This window comes from Ambystoma mexicanum, chromosome 8, assembly GCF_040938575.1.
Source record: "Ambystoma mexicanum isolate Mex_15411 chromosome 8, UKY_AmexF1_1, whole genome shotgun sequence".
Classification (NCBI taxonomy): domain Eukaryota; kingdom Metazoa; phylum Chordata; class Amphibia; order Caudata; family Ambystomatidae; genus Ambystoma; species Ambystoma mexicanum.
In genome coordinates this window covers 84,088,652-84,112,802 of record NC_090929.1, presented here as the reverse complement: position 1 = coordinate 84,112,802, position 24,151 = coordinate 84,088,652, and the positions used below count along the sequence as shown (strand labels likewise).

At 49.5% G+C, this 24,151-nt stretch overlaps 1 protein-coding gene across 2 annotated transcripts in view; it reads right to left on the bottom strand.

Moving 5' to 3' along the window:
• Positions 1 to 24,151, bottom strand: part of ADAMTS13 (ADAM metallopeptidase with thrombospondin type 1 motif 13) — a 447,185-nt gene that overhangs the window by 170,400 nt on the left and 252,634 nt on the right. For both annotated transcript variants that reach the window (XM_069609349.1, XM_069609350.1), the window contains exon 19: positions 943 to 1,078. In XM_069609349.1, coding sequence (XP_069465450.1) covers positions 943 to 1,078 — 136 coding nt within the window. The remainder of the gene's footprint in view (positions 1 to 942; positions 1,079 to 24,151) is intronic.

Sequence of the window (24,151 nt, the reverse complement as noted above, 5' to 3'; positions counted from 1 at the left end):
TAGACTTTGGTGATTGTTATGGACAGCATGGGGTAGCCTGGGACATGTGCAGAGCGAGTGTAGGGATGTCATTTGGGTCTCCCTTGCTACCTCTAAGCAAGATGTAAGCTCCTGAGCTGTGGCCAGCGCCATGTCACTATTTGTCTCTGCAGTGGCTGGTTTTCCTGTTCAGGCCTCTTAATAAAAGAGGGGGTTCCACAAGTTTAACACTTTGAGCAGTGACCCTAAATAAGAAAGAATAGAAATGACAAATAATGTGTCTTTCTGGAATTCTATACAATAATTGCTAGACTCATTAAAGGTTTATTTCAGGGACACTTCAGGGGGTGAGTCACTGATTTGGTCTGTTCCTAAACACCTCAACTCAGCCTTTCATCCTTCTGAGGTTGATAAACGAGTACCAACACAGGCTGGGTGATATTGTATGTAAATTTGTTCTATATAAAGCGCTTAAGCGTGAGTGCTATATAATAAGACATCATTATCATTTGGTCATGGAAGTCTGCTTGCATTCGCAGTAATTTGGTAATATGGGCCTATACACACTGATCTTAACGGTACATATGGTGATCCATTCTTGTATGAAATGTACATCACATTATAGTGATATCGTAACCATATTTTTCATAGTGTACTCAGGAACAATGCTGTGTAATGCCACTTTCTGTTTTGTCAAGGGGTGAAAGGGGTGTTCCATCGCTTCCTGTGATATCACTTCGGGGTGGGGTCAAATTACATCACTTCTTGTGATGTCATCAGAGGTCAAGGGTCATGCGATGTCACTTCCCCTCCGCCTGGCATTTTGGTGAAAGGACGTCCCTGAGCGAATGTGAGTAGTCTGGGTACTGGATACCGAGTGCTGCCAGAAAAACAATACACATATTCCTAGAATGTTATAATTTAATAACAATAATTGCTTTTCTGTGTTTAAAGACCACTCACCTTCGCCACAGCTGGAAGAGCAGGGGCCCAGAGTGGAAACCCATGTGAACACACCTTTCTCCTTCGGGATGTAGTAGCTGAAAGCGATGTCCGGGTTGGTGACGGCCCCGTACTCTCGGCCGTACTTCCTGTACACCTGGCAGAGGAGAAGAGTCAGATTGTGGGTGGTGCCAAGGACCGCGCTGAGACACCAAGGTAAAGGGGCGTATTACAATTCCGTCGCTCAACCAGACAAAGGAGACCCAATGGAAAACACACACTAGAGAATAGTCTCCGAAAAGCAAGGGGCCGATGTTACCAATACTTACATATAAACCTCAGAAATCACAATGCCTGACTTCGGTCTGTGCAGCTTTTAGGCAGGCCTTGTGCCGGTCAAAGAAGCTGGACCAAAGGAAGTGGAACCTGGACCTCTGCTTCTCTTCACATAGTAGGAGCAAGATGGGAGCATATGGCGTTTGGAGAGGGAAGTGCTATGCTCACAGAGTGATGAACTACAAGGGTGAACATATAAGCAAAAAGAAGGGCAGGAGGTATTCGAAGTTTTGCCCTTTTGGTGTGTGTAACAGTTGTAATTATAGACTTGTGGCTCGGACGGAACTCATACATATGTTTTACTCACTATAAAAGCATTTGAGAGTGTTCCTCGCATTTTCCATGTACATGCCTGAATTTGTTCAAGCCACATGAAGAATGAGCCCAGGACAAAGAACATACAGGCCCAGTTGCTGGCCATCATGTGAATATTATGGTATTGGCATCGTTGACCCATTTGAGTGCATCTTTTTGACTTAATTTGGTAGATCAAATGGTACACTTTAATAAAAAAAAATAGTTCTGGGTGGGGTAAGGGAATAGGTAGACTGGGCGGATGTTGGGGGGGGTTCGGGGTTTCCTCGCATTAGGTGGGTTTTGCAGGGGATCTCCCTCTGCAGTAGGTAAAAAATTGAGGTAAAAAAAATTAGCTCAAATGGGCAGTAGGTCAAGGTTTTTAGGTCAAATAACCCATATCTGCATATTATCAGGTGAACTTTACCTTCTGACACTTAAATACTTGTAACTTGTTAAGCGTGTCCCACTGAGTGGTTCTCTCACCTCGAGACCCCCCTCCTCCCCCAGATACTGTGCTTTGCTCATAAGCAGCTCCAAGTTCTTCACACTTGCTTTCATCAGCAGCTGAGGCACAAAGCCTGTCGCTCACACACAATGGCACGAAGACCAATGCTTTGGATCTCTGCTGCATCCAGCTTGCCATCCTCAATGTTGCAACAGAACTGTGAGTCAAATTATGCATACTCTAAGTGATGTGCAATAGAATAGTCTATTTGGTATAGGGCCAAAATGTAGGACTGTGCCACTCCGAAATAGTATACAAACATATATGATATATGAGGCCATGTGTAGCAAAGCAGCACTACTCGCTAACTATAATTATTGTTTGCAGCTGGATGAGAATACTACACTGTACCAAGATCTAGCACCAGTTGACCAGTCATACCCATTCAAAGATGGCATCAACATTCATGCAAACATGACAGTGTGAAGGCATACTCCCATTTCTTCCTCAGAAACATTTGAGCAGCATTCGTGCCTTGCAATATACCCCGGGGACACCTGAAACATCTTCTCTACTCAGTCCACTTCAGCATTCATGCCTTGCCATCACCCCTGGGACACCTGAAGCAGCTGCTCTACTCAGTTCACTTCAGCATTCACGCCTTGCCATTCACCCCTGGGACACCTGAAGCAGCTGCTCTACTCAGTTCACTTCAGCATTCACCCCTGGGACACCTGAAACAGCTGCTCTACTCAGTCCACTTCAGCATTCACGCCTTGCCATTCACCCCTGGGACACCTGAAGCAGCTGCTCTACTCAGTCCACTTCAGCATTCACGCCTTGCCATTCACCCCTGGGACACCTGAAGCAGCTGCTCTACTCAGTCCACTTTAGCATTCATGCCTTGCCATTCACCCCTGGGACACCTGAAGCAGCTGCTCTATTCATTCATGAACTCTTCCTATTCTTGAACACTTAATACTGTTTTAAAATATAAAGTAAATGTGATCTCACGCTGAAATAGCAAACTATGTGTGTGTGTGTGTGTGTGTGTGTGTGTGTGTGTGTGTGTGTGTGTGTGTGTTTCTGTGTGTGTTAGCAGGGGGATTTAGGGAGATAATTACCTATTATTTTACCTGTTTAGAGCTTTGAAGATGTAAAGACCTAATAGAAAAGTCTGCTTGTAGTTCTTTGGTGTGTTTGAGTTATTTGAGTGTTTCTATGTTGGGTTCACTGTACTACTACACCATCCCCTGTAAGGAACACATGGTGGTAACAGTCAAGACAGACACAAGTGATCACAGTTCAAGGTTGTTTATTAAACTGTACGCATGTTGGAAAAACGCCTAATATAAACCTAAATCTAAGATGGGAGTAAGCTTCGATCCTCAAATGAAAATAAGGCCAGTCCTTGTGGCGTCTTGTCAAAATAAATGGCCTATACTAAAAAAAAAGAAAACTATTGCCAAATCCTTACAATCAAGCATAGAAAGAGTGTGGGATAGGATTTTCAAAAGAAAGATGTGTTTACAAATAATATGTCAGGGTGTGATACTTGAGGTCTCCTTCCCCACGTTTTCAGCATGGGATAAGGTGGGACTTTGGAGCACAGAACACGCTCGAGCTTTCCCAAAATGAGCCGACAGTTCCTGATCAGCTATCAGGTTCTCCGATGGCCAAGTCTCCTTTACCACAAGTCTCTTGCCTTCAAGGGCCTGATGTTTTTGACAAACACAAAGTTCCTTTCCATGTATACTTTGGGTGATGGATTCACCCGTGGGTCCCCCTTCCTCCAGGCACAGACCCTTCACAAATCGTATTGCACAAATCAAGTAACAGTTCCTTTTCTCAATTAACTTTTGGGTGATGGCTTCATCCCTGGATCTCCCTCTTTCAGGCTTGGACCCCTTGCACAGGTCAGACTGCCTCCTTTGGGTTCACTATGCCTTTTCCTTGGCTCATGAATCTTAATAGCTTTTTAAACAATTGTTCTCTTTCGAGGTGATGCTGGCTTTACCCCTGAGTTCCCCTATTCCAGGTTCAGCCCCCTCTTGAATGTTAGCCCCCCCTGTGTCAGGTTCACTCTGGCTGGTATTTCGAGAATAATCTTCTCTGTCACTTTAGCACAAAGGCCCTCATTACGACCCTGGCGGAAAGTGACTGACCTGACCGCCATAGCGTAAATAGCGTTTCCGCCATCGCACGACGGAACAAAGTGCGGCCAATTCCGACCCATCGGGCACGAGCACTACGCCATGGCGGAAGTGGAAAGTCCGCGATGGCGGAAATGACCCCAAAACGCGCCTCACCGCCGTCGTACGGCGCCCTAGGTGCAATTCCGCCACCCATCTTAGCGGTCACCGTAATGAGCGGCAACCGGAAAGTACGGTGACCGTAAACATACGGAAACGGAAGCAAAAACATGGGCCCGGAACGGGAAACAGCACGCCGTACACCTATAAAACCAGAATTCCCACACAACCATTAAAAATACTACCCTGAGACACATCCCAACCCGTCATCCACCCCAGTGAAAGCAATAGAAATGGGAAAAGTAGCGAAAAAAGCGTGCGACCACAAGCGGCAGGTCCACTTCTCCCGTGAGGAACTCACCGTGCTTACAGAGACCCTCCAGGAGAATGCTGCCGTCGTCTTCTCCACGCAAATGACCAGGACGGCACTTGCGAACAAGAAGGCCATATGGGCCCTGGTGGCACAGCAGGTAAGTGCGGTGGGGACCGCACCCCGCAACCCACAGCAATGCAGAAAGCGATGGGACGACCTGCGGATACGCGTACGGAGCATACTATCCGCCAATCGCAACATTGCCACAGCTACCGGGGGAGGATCGGAATCACCCATCAAGTTGACCCCCTGGGAAGAAATCTGTGCCTCCACCATTGGAATGGAGAGCATAGAGGGAGTCGGAGGGATGGAGAAAGGAGTGCAGACATCCGAAGAATCCGGTAGGTGGGCCAACTAATACAATGCCAAATCCACAATGTCCAATCATGTGAAGTACCATGTGTCCACATAGTGCAACAGTAACACATGTCCAGGACAACGTCCACATACATTGGCCTGACAGCGCACTTTAAAACTCACATTAAATACATAAATAATTAAAAATCCTAAAAACACCCTCTACACGTGCAGCAGGCACACCCTAACTGCAGGCTGCAAAACAACTGCATCCTCATTCCACACAAAAATGAAACCACCTCCAAGGCCCCGACCCAAATCACCCTCAGGTACCACCCCAATGCATGTGATACATTGTCATTCCAATTTCAACAGACCCATGAATAACGCTCGCCCTCCTTTACTCCACCACAGGGTCTGATTCAAACGACGAGCTCCAGGACACCGCTACAAGCACACCTGCAAAGAGGGCCAAGACCAACGGCCAAAGACCCTCCACCTCAGCTGCACGCATCAAGACACGGCAGCAGCACAAATCAAGTGGCAGCACACAGGAGGGAACTTCAACAGGCACCCCAGCAGCCAGCATGCCCACACCAGCACCACCACAGGTCCCCCCAATGGATGCCACAGAAGGCACTGCCTCTGGTGGCAGCAGCACCATAGGTGACACTCCATTAATCGCAGTATGCTCCGACACAGAAGACGGGGATGTCGAAGCAAGATCCATCCATGACCTGTCCCAATCCCCCTGTTTGTTTCATCCCGTACACCATGAGGATACCACGCAGGGGCACCCACAAGACGACGACTGGCCATCCCCCACAAGCCCTGTGGCAAGGCAACATGAGGTGACCAGCCCCTCTGTGACACCACCGCAAATGGCCATGGCACAGCAGAGGCAACAGTCCCTCGACCAGGTGATCGTGCAACAGCAGCAACTGGCCACGCTCCTCAAGGACCATGCTGATGAATGTGGGGGTACTAAGGCAGCCATAGAAACATCAACTGAGACGCTTAGGGCAGAAATGGAGAGAAGCACAGAAAGCCTGAGAGTACAAATGGAGAGAAGCACCGAGAGCCTGAGGCGGGAACTGCATGCGACGTCCAAAGACGTATGTGCTGAACTTGCCGCTGTGCGCCGTGTGCTCACTGAGCTCTCACAAACCCTTAGGGACATGCATGGACGTGAGCAGGCAGAGACATCATCCGTTGCAAGTTCCGTCCAGGGCAGCCCCCAACGTAGATCTGGGAGGAACCTGCGCTCCACAGGCAGGGGTGCCCCTGATACCCGGAGAGGGGGCTTGCAATAGCGTCTGCCCACTGACGATGAGCATCTTTGGACACTGGTGTTCGGGGGGGAGGTAGGAGGGTGGAGGGGGGGTGTTGGGCTCACTTGGGTGGCGGGTCGATGGGGTGTGTAACATAATCTCACATATGCTATAAACAATGCACGATCATCCAATGAGATGTGTGGACATTGATCTTTGTGTACGAGGCCTTCATAGGCGTACAGTCCATATTGTGCATGTTCCAGACACACACAGTGCCACAAGTCCCGTGTCCATGTATCAGCCACCAGGCGTGAGTGCTAGAAGCATGAATCTATGAGAATCTGACGAATGTCACGGCCCTCCTGTGCTTCGCAGACTCCTTGAGGTGCTGCCACATCCCCACCCTCATCATGACCATCTTCAGGTGCTTGCAGTTCTGCGTCAGGGGGCATGGGCACATTTCTACGTACGCACATGTTGTGTAGCATGACACATGCCATGACCATCTTTGCAACCTTCTCATGGCGGTACAGGAGTGCCCCGCCAGACCTGCTGAGGCAGCGGAAACGAGTCTTCAGTAGGCCGAATGCCTGTTCTATGACTACACGGGTACGTGAGTGGGCATGGTTGTAGTCCTCCTCATGCTGGTTCTGTGGGTTCCGGAGTGGTGTAAGGAGCCATCTCTTCAGTGGATACCCGGCATCACCTGTATGTGGACAATAAAGGATGTTTGTGGAATGACATTGCTACGTACGCATCCCCCCCCCTTCCTGCCAGGTCATTGCCGCATCACATACCCCACATTATCATGCATGAAATGAGACTCACCGAGTAGCCAGGATCTGTTCCCTGCGTGTCGCTCCATGTAGCGTGGTATAGTAGAGTTCCTCAAGACCATAGAATCATGGGTTGATCCAGGAAATCGGGCACAACAATGTGTAAAGATCCTGTTGGAGTCACACACCATTTGTACATTAAGGGAATGAAATTGTTTCCGGTTGCGGTACTGGACCTCCATGGCATGTGGGACAACCAATTCCACATGGGTGCAGTCGATGGCACCAATGCAACCCGGTATGCCGCCAAGTGCATGGAATCCCACTTTTGTGTTCGTAATTTCCGGGTCCGAGCGTGGTAGGGAAATGTAGTCGTCTGCGTGCTTCAGGAGGGCATCGAGCACTTGCAATAGTGTCCGTGAGAACAGTGGCTGTGAAATGCCATGCAACTGTCCGACTGTGTGCTGGTAGGTGCCTGTGGCCAGGAAGTGGAGTACAGACACCACCTTCAGTAGGGGTGGGATGGCGGTTGGGCTATCTATCATGCAGACGAGGTCAGCCTGTGTCATGTCCACAATGGCGGTTATGGTGTCCCGGTCCAAACGGTAGAGGGTGTGGATCTGCTCATCAGTGAGGTTGAACGGATGTGCTCGGAGGCGTGGGATTGCGGGCTGCCTGCGTGGTGGTAGTGGCTGTGCTGGTGGCCCTTGCTGGCCCTGCCTTGCCCTCCTCCTCCTCCTGCGTCTCCTCTGTGCGGCCGGTTGTTGTAGTAGTTGGCGTTCGTCTTCTTCCTGTAGTTGGAGTACTTGCAGTGCTATCAGGTCCCCCAGGGCCAACATCGCCAGTCCTGCCGGTAGCATTTTGGTGTGGGTGTGGTTGTGGGAGGGAGTTGGGTGTGCAATTTATGTGTTTTCAAGCTGTATTGCCTCCACCTGTGGTGATTAATTCCACCTGTGCAAGCTGCAATCCCCTTTGGGCGAGCACGTCCCGCACACAACGCTGCAATTCGACGCATGGCATCTTGCCATTGCAATCATGTATTTCATCCCGATGGCAGTGTGATATTGGTTCATATGTTCATTCTGCTATGGTCCCATTGCTTCACATACTATCTTTGCAGTCGCGAACAAACTTGTGAAGGGTCAGTGGAATGTAGTACTCGATTAACGGTGGACCCTCATGCAGCACTGTACCGAGGTTCACCGACGGGCGGGGCGTCCCATTTGTGAGTGTAGCCAGTTGCCATTTTCACACACTGCCGCACTACATAGATGAATTTGTGATTTCAAGCGGTCACAGATGCCTTTTCGACGTGATGTTGCAAATGAGGAATTCGAAGGACAGCGCTTTCGGTTTTCAGCTAGCGGCGAGGAGACGCCCACAGGTCTGACTGCAAATATAACGTTCTATTTTTTAATGTCCTTGGGACAGGGGCCATGGCGAGAATGCTATGATTGATATGAATAGTATGGGATGCGCAATAGCGTAGTGGACGATAAGGCAGGACGTTCCCATATACATGTTACTTCACAACACTAGAATTCCGGGCTGGAGAACAGTGGATTTTGCAGACTGCATTACGCACAGACTCAATGGAAGTTTCAAATGTGATGTGAGTAAATAATCAGGCGTTTTTATACCGGGATGAGGGAATGATGTATGGATGCATGGACATATGATTTGATGGAGAGTTTGCCATGTACAGGGCTTTTTGGAATCTATCCACCTCCCCTGCGCTATGTCATGCAGGGCTGCCATAGTGGGACCATCGTCTTTCTGCCCTTGTTGAACCCTCCCTGTCTCGACGCGCCTTCAGGCACTTGTGTCTATGCACGTTACTAATCCCATCTAATGGATTCTGTCTTCACAGACGCATGCACACAAACACTCGTTTGTAATGGTGTTTTCACCTCGATTTTTATGGTTGTGATTCGCAAGTGATGTTTGGGTGGGTATAATCCTTTTGAGTGGGCTAGCATGCATATGGCTGTAGATTTAGTGTGATCATTGAAGTGAGTTATACAAATGTAGTTCTGATGGCCATACTATTCTTTTTCATTTCATTTGGGTGACAGGTATCTCCTCCCCTTTTGCCGCTGCCATCTGTATGCCACTCCTGCAGATGGCTTTTACTCCCGACACCTGCTGCTTCGTGTCAATCAGTGGAGCACCATTACGATCTTATGGGACGATCGCCAATGGGCCACATGCCCTTACGCAGTGCTAGTGGGTAGGAGCAACATATCGTCCTTTCTGCTGGACTAGTGCCTACCTAATGGGACGTCCCTGCGGTTCTAGGCGCTTCCGTGTTGCCTTTTTGAACGTGAATGTAGCTCCTGTGTACCATGATGGAACAGGGCGTCACACAAGCAGAAGCTGGTCATTTATTGCGGATGCAGCCCACAATACTGGAATGTATTTTGGGGTTCATGACCTGATGGCTGTATGGCCTTGGTGGTTTTGTGGTGCATTAAATTTCTATTCTGTTTTTGTTTGTCTCATTTTTCTGCTCATGTTGCTGTACTTGGACCTTCACATGCCTGTGCTGCATCAGTGCGGCAATGGTGCCATGGCAGATATGGATGCCCACTCACAAGGCACTTGGAGCCCCTGGATTCATTTGTTATTTGGCATGCATGGGTGACTTGTAAATTTCACTGGTTGCATTGTGTAACTTCATTGCACCTACGAGGAGTTGTGCAATGTGGCCAGGGAGTGGTGTACAGGCACTCAGTTGGGCCGTTTACGGTTGATTCGCGATGCCGTATTTCTCACCATGGCGGAATGGTGGTACAAGTCCGCTAGGGTCGGAATTCGCGTACCGTTGCGCCATGGTGGTAATTACGGTTTGGCATGGCGCGCGTGCGCGTACTTGGTGCAGTTAGCGTTGGCGTTCGCTACGGTGTCGCTAATGGCATCGTACTTTACGGTGACGGGTCATAATCGCACCGAGCGCTATTCGATGGCGGTATTGCATTTCCGCCATCGTTTTTCGATTTCCGCCAGGGTCGTAATGAGGGCCAATGTCTTTTCAACAGTTCACTGTGAACCTCCCTCTCACGGGTTCACCTTTGCCAACACAAAATGTTCCTTAGGCGTCAGGCGTTGCCCCTTCTTGTCGGCATCCCTCCTTCGGGTTCACTCTTGCCAATTTTCCACAAACAGTTCACTGTGGACCACCCTCTTTCGGGTTCATTTCTGTCAACAAACTGTTCTCAGTGACATCAGGCTTCGCCCCTCTTTGTCAGCATCCCTCTGCCGGGTTCACTCTTACCAACTTCATCAATCATGCCTTTCATAATCGCCTGTCGGTCAAAGTCTTTCGAATGTACATAGGATTTTGCAAGACCCCTGTATGACCACTTTAACAGATCCTTCACAGCCTTCCCAAGGCCTTCTGGTATTTTCAGTTTCACTAAACAGGGGATAGAACAGAGCCTCTCCAGTGAGGACCCACGTGGTACCGAATCCATCTGCAGCTGGTCTCCCTTTTTACTTAACAGTTTCTTGAACTTCTCTCAACTTGCTACTTTGCAGCTTTCACTCAACACAGTTCGGTTTTCATCGGTTCTCCCCTCGACTCACCGGCTTTGATGAACCGCTTGGCTGTTCAGAGTATTTGGAGTCAAGGTTGGTACCACGGACACAAGCGTCTCTCCCCGGCTTGGTTATCAGCGGAGGAGGGTCTCATATACCGTTGACATTTGCTGCAACACACGCTGGCTATTGTTCGCGCCGCGGTCTTATGTTTCCTTCTGCGGAGGGTTCACAGGCCTTGGTCGGAAAGGCCCAGGTCGCTTCTCTCCTCGTCACACCCTCGGTATGCGCCGCCTTTCTCCTCCTCTTGAACTACTGTGTCTTACGTCGTGCTGTCTGCCTTGCTTCCCCTGTGCTCTCTTGCTCCACCTTTTATCCCTATAGGGAAGGGAAAAGGCTGTCAGGTGTGTGTGATTCAGGTCAATTGCCTGACCCTTGGGTTGGGACATTTCCGATATACAATTTTACGGTTAGTCTGTTGTATCCTAGGCTGGGAATAAGTGTTTGGGTTGGCAAAGGGGGGTTTTGGAGTGTCAGCGTATCCTACGAGGTAGGATGGGGAAGAGGTGTTATAGGGAATTACAACCCTCATTTCAGGAGGGTTGATGACTTTAGAAGGGTAAGATTGATAGGAATGACCGGGATTGTTTTTGTGAAAGGAAAAGGGGGGATTGTGGGAACGGTATTGTTTAGTCAAAGTAGAGTGGGTGTTCGGGACAGAATAACCATAGGGACATGGAGAAGAATGATTGGGAGTATTCGGCTAGGGAACAGGAAAGCAGGAATTCTGAGAGAGATGGTTTCTGAATGCAACAGGGTGTGGGATCCTAGGGGATTTATCAGAGTTGTAGGGCTGGTAGGATTTTGTTAAGGGAGCTTCTTTAGGTGTAAGGGAGGTAGATGTGGAATAACCAAGGAAATCCTCAGAGACTTCGTCCTCCTCATCTTCTTCCTCTGTATAATAGTGCATCTCCCTTTGGGCACCCCCCTGAGCATAAACCCGGGCTCCCGAACCCATGTGCTCCTCCCTCGCTCGTCCAGCCCCCAGGTTGGGATCTTCCCTGGCCCCCTGAATAAGGGATTCTCGAGGTCTGCTTAAGAGAATACCCTCAGGATTCTTACACCCCGTAGTGAAGTGACATGATTTATCCAAAGGCCACCTTACCATGGTCTTGCTCTTGGGAGATATACATCTTACCAGAGACTATGATGTAGTTAGTGTAGAACCCTAGGCACATTGGGCATTCACTCTTGTGACTCTTTGAAGCTCTGGCTTGAAATCGTCACTTCGTAAGGTAAACACAAATGCTAGCCTTCATGCCAAATATTAAGAGAAGGGGTAATTATCTATACCCAACTCAAAGACATGCAATCATTAACACCATGTATTTGCATCCAGTTAACCTTATGTACACTCTGATATCTGTGTATGAGTCATCACTTTGCATTTGAATATCGCCTAGGAGCATATTAACAGCACAATATTATGACAAAGACATCACTCATTATATTAACCACTGCCATTGAAAAACACACCACTTTATTATGTTTGAAGTATTTTGTTAACACATTTCTGTTTAGCTAAAGATCTAATTGTGCGTGCATTCTACCAACTGTATTTCTTTAAATTATTAGCCAGTACTCTTCATATTAATTCTTCATAACATCTTGCTTAGTTCAAAATTGGTTTAGGATTTCACAAAGCAACAGTATTTAAAGTTAAACTCCATAATGTTTGAAATGTACTCCATATTATTACTCATCAGTTCTGCTGTTGTAAGATAATTTAATAATAATAATAATAATAATAATAATAATAATAATAATACAAATAGAATAAAAAAAGATGCAGGTTTATCTACTTTGAAACACAGGCCCAATATGTACCTACCAATATTTGCTTAAAAGCAGCATGCCATTTTACTTTCAAAATGCTTCTAATATATGTTGGTGCATGGCCATACCAAACTAGTCTCCATTGGGTTCTTTCGACAAAATATTGCTTAAAAACGAATTGCCATTTATTTTGTTCCTGCTCTTTTAGTAGTTGATTAGCAGAGGTTGGAAACCCATAACTCTTTCTCATTTGCTACAAGTGTTTTGCTTACTATGGACCCCAGGAGGCCCTTCTGTGGCTCTCAGGGTCAGAATAATCCAAATCAGAATTGGGTGCTCTTCCCTTCAAAATAATTTACAATTGTATGGAGCCTGTAGTATCGCTATCTGCCGTATGAAAAGGATACCGATTGCATTTCTGGGGCCTGGATTAATTCATTACCATCCCCTCTTGGCTTGTCTGGTCTGGTCTGCTCCTTCGAAGCCATCCGGTCACAACCTGGCTGCTATCGCACATGCTGTCATCTCCGCCAAGCATGTAGGTTTCTACACCAGATCCTCAGGTGAACTTACAAACCATTGTTGGTGTATTACAATCATTTGTGAGCGGAATGACCGCTTCCGTCTTTTCTAACATTATAATATTTTCGACTTCTTGCTATGAGACACTTTGTCTAAATGTCTTAAGTCGCAGCCAATTGTCTCGGGAGGATAGCTCAGGGGCAATGTGCTCTCCTTAGAAGCAAACTGACACGAAGCAACATGGGTTCGATCCCGGTCCGCACTAAGAAACCACTGGGTATTAAGCACGTTATAAATAACCTATCATATCAGATTAACATTGTCCCTTTAGCCATGTACTGTTTCTCTGTCTCTCAGTCCAGAGTATGTATTGCTCAGGCGGTACTCGCTTTTTTTTTTTTTTTTTTAAACTTTCTTTATTGGCAGGGGGTAACAGCCAGCACCACATACATTACAGCATAGTTACGCATTTCCTAACAACAGTGAACGTTGAGCCATATATTCTACAGAAGGTGCGGTGGAGACAAACCAGAGATAGGTTACAGTGAAAGCATGCATCATGTAGAGTTATCTGCTCCCGGGGAGGGGGACGGAGGGGATGATAAGAGCTCTAAGTCCACATTCCTGTTCAGGTAGCTACAGAACTCTGTCCATATATATTTAGGGCGAGCATTGGCAGGGAGCAAGTTAATATAGTCTTCTTCGCAGGATTGCATCCAGGTGAGGGCCTTCAGCCACATTTCCAGGGAAGGGGGGATCTGCGCTTCCAGCAGTGTAGAATGCATTTCTTGGCCATGCTCGCCGCCACATTCAAAAATTTAGACACCCGTTTCGTCTCATCCCCCTCCCAGAGCCCAAACAAGAGAGACAGGGGTTCAGGGTCTACGCGGAACCCTACGATTTCAGAGAGGGTCTCAAGCAACACTTCCCAGAACGGGGCCAATGCTGCACAGGACCAGAACATGTGTGTGTGGTCCGCTTCTTCAGATCTGCATCTCTGACAGGGGTGGGGGAGATCCCGGGCAAATTTCCCAATCCTATAAGGGGTGTAGTACAGTCGATTAAGCAGCTTGTATTGGATACATCTAATCCTAGAATTAGTAGAGACTTTGCGAGTGTGCGTACACATAGTGGACCAGATGTCATCTGTGATGTCTACTCCCAACTCCCGGCTCCAGGCATCACGAGCAGTGCGGGGGGGTTCAGCGGCCCGGGCCATCAGCATTTTGTACAAGGAGGATACAATGCCCCTACCTCCAGCGGAGTTGGATATATATCGGACCTCAGGGGACTCGGGGGGTTCGTCAGGGTACACAGGCCACATGTCTTGGATTGCTGCCCTTATGCGGAAATATTGCAGCATCTCAAGGGGGGACCCGGAGTGCCCTGGCTTCCACGTATCTGGGGTAATGAATTTCCCGTCAGGGAAGAGGTCTGAGAATGAATGGTATCCCAAGTCCGACCAGTGGCGTATGAGCAGCTGATCCTGAGTGGGGGTGAGACCAGGGAAAGACCAGAGGCGAAGCCACTTGTAGTATGGGAGGGGGTGGGAACCAGGCGCCAGTATCAGCCGCCATGCTCTAATGGTGGAGGCCACTGGATCAGCAGGGGCCTGCGAGCGGTATGTGTGAAACAGGATTAGGGACATGACATTCACCCCCTGAGTCGCAAGGATTTCAAGTTTGACATGTGGGGGGGGGTTCTTGGTGATGGAACCAGTATGTGGCATGTTGGGCCTGGGCGGCTATCCAATACTGAGCAATGTCAGGTGCATTGAAGCCACCCCTCTCGTAAGGAAGGGTCATATGTTGCCACTTTCTGCGCACTGCACCAGAATGCCAAAGAAAGCGAGCGCACTCAGCCTGCAGATCAGCAAAGTATTGTTTCCCGGGCCAGAGTGGGACATTAGCAAACACGTACAGTAGTTTAGGGATGATAATCATTTTAATCAGCAACATCCTCCCAGAGAGCGAGAGGGGAAGATTACGCCATTTTTCAAACCTGGCATGAACGTATTTTGCGGCAGCCCCATAGTTATCAGTCAATAGGGAGGATTTTGAGGGGGACACCTGGACCCCTAAGTATTTGATGCCCTCGGGAGCCCACCTGAGAGGGAACTCGCACGCCGGTTTGGAGGTATCTGGAGTAAGGGGAAAGATTTCCGATTTAGAGTAATTTATAGTGAAGCCCGAGAATGTGCCAATTTTAATTATCTCGCGCATGATTGGGTTGAGATGGACAGAGGGGTCCCTGATATATAAAAGCACATCGTCAGCATAAAGGGAGATAATTTCGGGAGAATCCCGCAAGCGAATCCCTTTGCGCGCGTGGTTGTGCCGTACGCTATCAGCCATAGGCTCGATGGCCATCGCGAATAGAAGGGGAGAGAAAGGGCACCCCTGTCGTGTCCCTCTGTAGAGGGAGAAAGGAGCGGAGAGGTGAGAGTTAACCAGGACTCTGGCCACCGGGTCAGTATATAGTAATTTGATACAGGAGATCATGTAAGGGCCAATCCCCATCTTCTCCAGAACCGCCCACAGGTATTGCCAGGATACCATGTCGAACGCTTTTTGGGCGTCTAATGCCACAGCCACTGCATTGGCCTGAGGGTCAATTCTAGACATGACATTAAATAGCCGCCGAATATTTAAGGCGGTGGATCGAGCCGGGACAAATCCACTCTGGTCCGGGTGGATCAGGAATTTCATAATGGGGAGGAATCTATTTGCAATAATTTTGGCGTATATTTTAGTGTCGGTATTGATAAGGGACAGAGGTCTATATGAACCGCATTGATCTGGAGGCTTACCCGGTTTAGGAAGCACGGTGATGACAGCCTCACGCAGGGATCGAGGAAGGGTGGTAAGGCGCATTGACTCCTCCCAAACCTCCTGGAGGCGCGGAGCCAGTAGAGCAATGTGTTCCTGATAAAACTCGGCAGTGAGGCCGTCCGGACCAGGGGCCTTCCCTTTAGGGAGGGCCGAAATAACAGTGGTGATCTCATGAAGGGTAAAGGGAGCGTCTAGTTGCTCTTTGGTGGCCGGGGACACAAGGGACATTGGAATGCGGTCAAGGAGGTCATTCAATTCCTGCGGGCTGTGCTCCGGTTTCTGGGCATAAAGGGTTGCGTAGAAAACCGCGAAGGTCTCCAGGATGGGCCGGTCAGCCCAATGTCGCACTCCGTCAATGCCAACAATACTGTCAATTCGGGGTCTACCTCCCTCAGTCCGAACAAGTCGGGCGAGGGTGCGTCCTGGTCTTTCCCCCTCACCATACTTACGGGCAGCAATCGGGCGAGCGAGGTATCTTATCTCGCTTTGGGCAAGGGACTCGAAGTTGTCTAATTCAGCCCTAATCTGCGCTAGTGTGGGTGGGGAGGGGGCGGACGCATACCCGCGCTCCAACTCCCCCAATCTGGACTCCGAACGGCGCAGAGAGTTTCTGATATCTTTCAGGACCCCGGCCTCCCTGGAGATACACATGCCTCTAATGAATACCTTAAAGGCCTCCCATCTCACCCCGTCAGTTGTATCATGGCGTTTGTTGCGTTCAAAAAACAAGGTGATATCTGCAAGGATGTCAGCCTTAAAAACTATTTCATGTAGTGCGTCAGCCTTAAACCTCCAGTTAGAGTGCTGAGGGAGGGCTGGGTGCAAGTCGATGTCTAGGGTGATCGGGGAATGATCAGAGAACGTGCGAGGGAGGATCTGAGTGGAGAGGGTTTTGCCCATGAGCCCGGCAGAGAGAAGGAAGAGATTGATCCTGGAGTGACTATCGTGGACAGAGGAGTAGAACGTGGGTACTCGCTTTTTAACATGTTTTATTGTATGGACGCTAATTTGCTTTGTCCACTGTTCATAAAAACGTGGCCGCTAGCCCTGGTGCTGTGCTGTATTTGTCTAAGATTCTAAGCCGCTTTGATTACCCACATAAGCCATTGGTTCACATCTTGGCTCACCAATACTGCCTTTAAGCATTCTAATGACTTCTGCCCGATGACATGTTCATAACTAGCTCATGCGTACTTCATTTTTCTATAACTTCACTTGTGAGGATCATTTTATTTGCTTACCCGCTAATATAATCTTGTTTTCCCTTTACAGGAATTCTGGTTTGTCTTCTCTCTGCGTTGTTTAACAAAGATTTTGTCCTTTCACCACTTGTGTGCTGAAATGTAAGTGTTTCCGTATAAATCCAGTTTTAAATCATTTTCTTTGTTGCTACTAAATGTTCTTTTCAATTTCACAATGTGTGATTATTGTGCATGCACAGTTCTAGTCCTTCATTGACTTGCAGTGAAAAGCTTGTATGCTATTCCTCCTTCTAAGCACTATTCAGGTGTCTCTATGCAGTGTTCTGCTGTTTGTATAAGGTGTTTTATGGGGCTAGATTTGCCCTGCTCACAGGTTGTTATCTCAGAACATACATGTCAATAGATCCTGAATCCTGCCTTACTGCTCAGTCCACGCTACTGTGATCGAGTTTGACTAGACGTAAGCGTCAATTACCCTGTTCATCAACTAGGGTGCACTGTCAGAATCCATCCAGAGGTCTGGTTCTGACAATCCATCTTAAGACACCAGAGAGGTCTACACTGGCCTTCAGTGGATGTAACACCCAGAGGTGGGCTGAACAAACAGAAACAATACCAGGAAAACAGGGCATGGATTTCAGGATTTCAGCTCTCCAGTTAACCTGGGGCCATGCTGACCTAGTACACTTATCAATCAGTGGGAGATTCTAAAGGAGAACATTGTGCAGGATGACTAGATCGACGTGACACTGATGGCACAGAGAAGGGACACCAGGCGTTGGGAACTACTCATTGTCCATGCACAGTGATCAGTGCTTGAGGGACGAGGCTCAGCGCGTGCACCAATCACAAGCACACAGGATTGCTTCAACTCCTACCAGGAAGGAGTCATCCATTGTACGGATGCTGTTATCCTCAGCCATCCGGTTTCTTCGAAGTTTGTGGATTGTTTTGCCGGCGTAAGAGAAGCCCTGGATCATGCAGTCCTAGGCTTCTGACTCTACTGACACCACTTGTTGAGATGGATTTTCAGAACCAGCCCCGTGGAAGGGTTTTGAGAGGCTACGCCACCTTCAGCAGTCCCTTCACTGCCAGATAAGTAGGCCTTGTGCCTGAGAGTCAAATGTTCAGGTAAGTACTTGAATAGGAACCAGGAAGACTTTAAGGTGGCCCGAGAACAAGCTTTGTCAAAGCAAATATACTTTTTAGAATAGTAGAACACTTATTCCAGGAATAGTAAAAACCTCCAACTCTGCTTTAAGATAACACAGTTATTCTAGTGGTGTTGGACCTTGGGGTGTAATATTCAATTACACTTCCTTTTGAGCTCAGTGGAACACAGTCTAAGATCAGTAAGAACATTTTACAGTAATTGAAGATTGCACCATGCAACTAAGGTCAGGTACACCTAAAGAACACTTTTCAAGAATGGCACACAGCTATTCTAGGCAGGTAAAACTTATATCATTTTAAATTGAGCTATCAGCAACTTACTGATCAGTATAACCTAAGGCAGACTTATTCTGGACAGGCTAACAGCAAGTCAGGGGAAACAAGACCCAATTGGGGCACTCATACATTTATATCCTAACAGGAATAGTAAAGTGAGCTAACAGCATTACTTTTGGGAAGAGGCAGACCCAATTCACAGGTGAGTAAATTAACCTACTATCTACTTTCTGTTAGAATGGCAAGACAGTTTCTAAGGAAAGTAAGACTTTGAGTACACTTATTCAGAATGGCTCACAGCTATTCCCGGTAGGTAAAGCCTATATATGCTTTTCAGAATGGCAGAACATATGTAAGGTAAGTAATAACTTTCCATATACTTTTACAAGTGACAGGACACTTTCAAGGTAAGGATTTTTTTTTTTTTTAAATGTTTATTTATAGCAAGGCAGTATAGGTTACAAACAGTATCGGATGGCAGTATAACATAGCAAAAGAAAGATTCTGGCTGTGTGTCCTTTTCCCCCCATCATTCCGGTTTTCCCGGGCCCGAGATTCAGTCTATCACCCCCGCCTGGTGTGTACTCTCCCGGTCCCTCAGGGCCCAACGGGCGTTGATTGGTTTGAACGTCATTGCGGGAAATCGCTGATCATAGTCCAGCACTGGGGCCCATACATTCTGGAAGCGGAGCAGAGTCCCTGCTCTCGCTGCGGTGACCTTTTCCGCTATCAAGATGTCCCACAGTTTTCCCCACCAGTGGGCTAGGCAGGGGCCATCCTGCGACTTCCAGAAACGGGCCAGAACTGTCTTGCCCGCCAAGAGGCATTGTGTGAGGAGCTTAGCCCTGTTGCCGGAGCGGGGGTAGATTCCGGGGACCGGGATCCCCAGCAGAATTGTCTCAGGGTCCAGTGGGAGGGCGGAGCCGGTGATTTGTTCAATGGTTGAGAGACACCTGGTCCAGAATTGCTGGATCTTGGAGCACGTCCATCACATGTGAAGGTAGGAGCCTGGCTGAGTGCAGCCTCTCCAACAGGCGGGGTCCACTTGTGGATTCATGTGGTGGAGTCTGAGAGGGGGGGTAATACCAACGCAGGGTGAGTTTGTATGCACATTCTTTGTTGGTGACGCAGGTGGAGGAGGAGTGGGTGCGGGACCATATGTCCACCCATGTTTGGTCCTCAATCGGGTGGCCTAGGTCCGCCTCCCACTGGGCCATGCATCGGGTTTTTGCCACCAGGAAATCCCCCAAGAAGCGTCTATATATGGCTGAAGTTCTTCCTCTAGCCGGCAGATCCGCGAGAGTTAGCTCCAGAGGAGTCGGGGGGCGAGTTGCCGCTTGGAGGGTCCGGGGGTGTGAACACCAGTGGCGGAGCTGGCAGTACGTGAATCTGTCCCTCTCTTGAAGCCGAAATGTCTCCTTGCACTGTTCGAAGGTCCGGGGTTTGTTTTCCGAGTACATCTGCCCCAGGGTTTCAAGGCCCCCGTCTATCCAATTCTGGAAGTTGCGGGGATGAGTTCCCGGGGAGAAGTTGGGATTGTGGAAGATCGGCGAGAGGGGGCTCTGGCCCCTCGGGATTCCTTTCTGCTTTAGAGCCCAGTCCCAGGAGCTTAGGGTCTGCTTCGTTGTCAGTAGGACGTCCTTCCAACGCGCCCTGAGGGAGGGTTGGATGTGAGGGAGGAACCGAAGGGGGAGCGGAAGCTGGGCTTGCTCCAGTTCCACCCATCTGGGGCGGGCTGTGCTCGACTGCCAGGCGTGTATGTGTGATAGTTGCGCCGCTGTGCTATAGGCCTGCAGGTCCGGGACCCCCAGGCCTCCTAGCCTGGCGTTACCAATCAGGGTCTTGTGGGGGATCCTGGCCTTTTTGCCTTTCCATATGAATTTCGATATCTTCCTCTGTAAGTGGTGGAGGGTCTGGGCCGGGAAAGGCACCGATAGGGACGAGCAGGCATAGAGGAACCTAGGGAGCAAGTTCATTTTGACGGCTGTAATCCAGCCCATTAGTGAGATCTCTTGCGTGGTCCAGCGCTTCAGGTCTCCCTCCAGCTCCCTGATCAGTTTGGGAAAGTTCGCCTGATAGGTCTCCCTTGGGTTCGCCGGGATGAAAACTCCTAGGTAGGGGATCGAGTGGTCCCGCCATTTGATCGGGCATAGACCCGTTAACGCCTCTTTTTCCTCTGGGCGGAGGCCGATTCCCAGGGCCACTGATTTGGCGAAGTTAACAGTAAAGCCGGTAACCTCCCCCAATTCCTTTATTTCGGCCAGGGCGTGCTTCGCTGAGGTACTGGCTTCTGTGAGTGTCAGTAGTACATCGTCCGCGTAGAGAGCAATTTGGTGGTGCGACGGGCCCACCTGAAGTCCCTTGATGGACTCATTCCGCCTGATCTTCTGGGCGAAGGGCTCCATCGTGAGGGCGAAGAGCAGGGGTGACAGCGGGCAGCCCTGCCTTGTCCCACAGGTCAGAGATATCGGGGCTGAGTGGGCGCCATTGATCCTGAGGATGGTTTTGGGCTGCTTGTAGTTCGCTAGGATCATGGCTCGGGTTGTCGGGCCGAACCCAAATGCTTCCAGGGTACATTCCAGATAGGACCAATCGACTCTGTCAAAGGCTTTGGTTGCGTCCAGGGCCATTAAGGCCAGGCCTTGGGAGTTGCGGTGGGCAATGTCCACCAGATTCAGAGTCCGCCGGATGTTGTCCCCTGCTGCTCGATGAAGAATGAAGCCTGTTTGGTCGGGGTGGATTATTTCCGGGAGAATAAGTGCCAGGCGGTTAGCCAAAATCTTCGAATACAGGTTGGCGTCAATATTCAGTAGGGCGATGGGCCTGTATGACGCCGGATCCCTCGGGTCTTTCCCCGGCTTAGGAAGGAGGATCGTCACCGACTCTTACATTGTGGGGGTTACGGAACCCGAAACCTGGAAAGAGTTGAAAAGAGCCACCATGTGGGGGATGAGCTGGAGCTTAAATATCTTATAGAACCTCGGGGAGAATCCGTCTGGGCCCGGGGCTCGCGGTTTGAGGGCCTTGATGGCTTCGTCGACTTCTTCATCTGTTATTGGGGCTTCCAACTGCTCTCGTGTGGAGTCTGGGAGACGCGTTAAGGCTGCGTTTCGCAGGTATGCCTCCTGCCTCGTCCGATCTCGGGGGGGCGCTGTCATGACCTGGGTTAAGTGGTCCGAAGCTAGTTGTAGTTTCATCTGTTCGGAGTGATGCATCACCCCCCGTGGGTCTCGGAGCCCTATAATTGTGTTAGTCCGTCTTGTTTTAGCTAGCTTGGCTACCAGCAGCTTGTTGGCCTTGTTGCTTTTGGCGTAGTAAAATTGTTTGGTCTTCGCCAAAAGTTGCGCAGTGTGTTCCGCATAATGGGCCTCCAGTTTCTTCCTGGCCGAACAAAGCGCTCTTTGCGTTCTGGGAGACCAGCCACTCTTTTTCTGGGCTTCCTCAGCTGCTCGCAAGTCCTCCTCCAAGGATAAACGGACGTGTTTCCGGTTTCGATGGTATGCTACGCCTTGGGCTATCAGGGATCCCCGAACTACAGCCTTCATTGCATCCCAGTTATTGGCTAGGGAGGTGTCCGCGGCTGGGTTCTCCTCAAAGAAGTTCTTGATGGTGGTAGTTATATTGTCTCTGATTGACATATCATCGAGGATCGGGTCATAGAGCGCCCATCTGCGTGGCGCCTTAGCGTGGGTGTTCTGAATGCTTAATTCCATTATTATCGGAGCATGGTCTGATAGAATTCGCTGGCCTATAGATACCTCATTAGCGAGGGCGAGAGTTTGGGGGGAAGATAGGAGGAGGTCAATTCTGGAATAAGTTCGGTGAACGCCCGAGAAGAAAGAGTAATCCTTCTCGGTGGGGTGAAGCACCCGCCATGTATCCACCACCTCCAGGGTTCTGAAGAGCCGCAGCAGACTGAGGGCCTGACCGAACTCGCCAAGAGCAGGGGGGTGGGATTTGTCCTTAGTGGGGTCTGGAACCCCATTGAAGTCCCCTCCAATTATTGTCTGGCCTTCCGCAAAGCTTGAGAGGGAGGAGCCCAGTGAATCATAGAAAGTTGCCTGTCCCGAATTGGGTGCATATGCCGATACCAGGGTGTAGAGGTCCCCCAGTAGGAAGCATTTGATGGCCACGAAGCGGCCCTCCGGGCACATCATGGAATCTAAGATCTGGGGGTGCAGGTCTTTCCGGAACATAATTGCTGTGCCCCCCTTTTTAGAGTTCCCCGAGGCGAAAAACTGGCGTGGATACATGCTAGATCGGAGACGACCGAAGTCTGCCGGGAGGAGATGAGTCTCTTGAAGGAACACCACTCCGGCCTCCTCATCTTGTAGCTTCTGGAGAATCGATTTGCGCTTGGGGGGAGAGTTGAGTCCGTTAACATTCCAGGAAAGGCATCTCAGCGTCTGGTGTTCCGGGATCGGGGAGCTAGAGGTTCCATGCTTGGGGGATGGAGGGGGGGACTCCAGGTTGTCCATTAGCTGCCATCGTGAAGAGGGTGTAGAAGCGATCTGTACCGCACTTGCAGTTTTAACGGAGGCCCCCAACGGGAGGCCAACTTTCTAACTGGCGGGGTGGGAAACATTGTGGGTGTAACCCCACCCCAGGCCAACAGGGCCAATTGTATCTGAAAAAGTAACGTACGCATCCAAGGACTCTAAAATGGAGCGGACCTTGGAGGGGGGCATAGGCCGTGAAAGAAGCCTGCCGCACTGGGTGAACATAGGACTGTGTTGGGCCGGAGTTGCTGCTTCTGGGTTTAGCTGAAAGGGCGTCGGGCGTCCGGGACGCCGGAGGAGCGGAGGATATTTAGGGCCGCTCGGACTCCGGCTATCATTTTCTGTTGTTTCGGGAGGCCCTGGACCATGAGGGTCGCCTGGGTTGGGGAGGGAAGGCTGACGTAGGGCTCCCTGAAGCATCCAAGTCTGGGGAGGTAGTTCCTTCGGAGGAGGAGGATTTCTGCATGATTTTAGCGGCATCTTCTAAATGGGATATTCTCCGGAGGGAGCCATTATAAGAAAATTGCAATGCTGTGGGGAAGAGCCATCTATATTTGACTTGACGCTCCTGGAGGAAGAGGGCTAAAGGTCGGAGAGCCCTTCTTTTCTGTAGGGTTGAGTGGGAGAGGTCCTGATAAATTTGAAGAGGGTGACCTTGGAAGGAGAGTTCATCTCCGGACCGACTGATAGCGGAGATAGCTTCTTTTGTGGAGAAATAGTGAACTCTTGTAATGACATCTGGGAACTGGTCGGAGTCTACTCCCCGACGCGGACGCAGTCTGTGAGTCCGATCCAGCAGCAGTTGGGATTTATCTAGTTGTGGGAGGAGGGTTTGGAAGAGGTCTCCTATGTAATCTGCAAGATTTTTGTCGAGGACTGAGGACGGAACTCCCCGGATTCGGAGGTTATTCCGACGGGCTCTGTTTTCTAAGTCTTCTTGTTTGTGTTCGAGGATTTCGCACCTGTCTTGGAGGGCTCGTACTGTTTGCTGGATATCTCCCATAGCAGATGTTTGGTCTTGGGAGCGGTCCTCGATCTCACTCAGTCTCTGCTCCACCTCGGTCACCCTGTGGTCAGTTTGTTCCAATTTGGTGGTGAGTTCCGACATGCAGGACCGAAACTCAGCTTTGATGTCTGCCATAAACGCCAGTAGATCACCTCTGGTAGCTGGGGTGTCACCCTCCTCCTGGGAGATCGTTAGCTGAATCCGGTTTCTTTCCCTTGTCAGGAGCGGTGAGCATGGTGGCAATGTCCACGTTTTTAGTAGCTTTCGACTGTCTAGACATGGTGGCGAATCGTGGGTG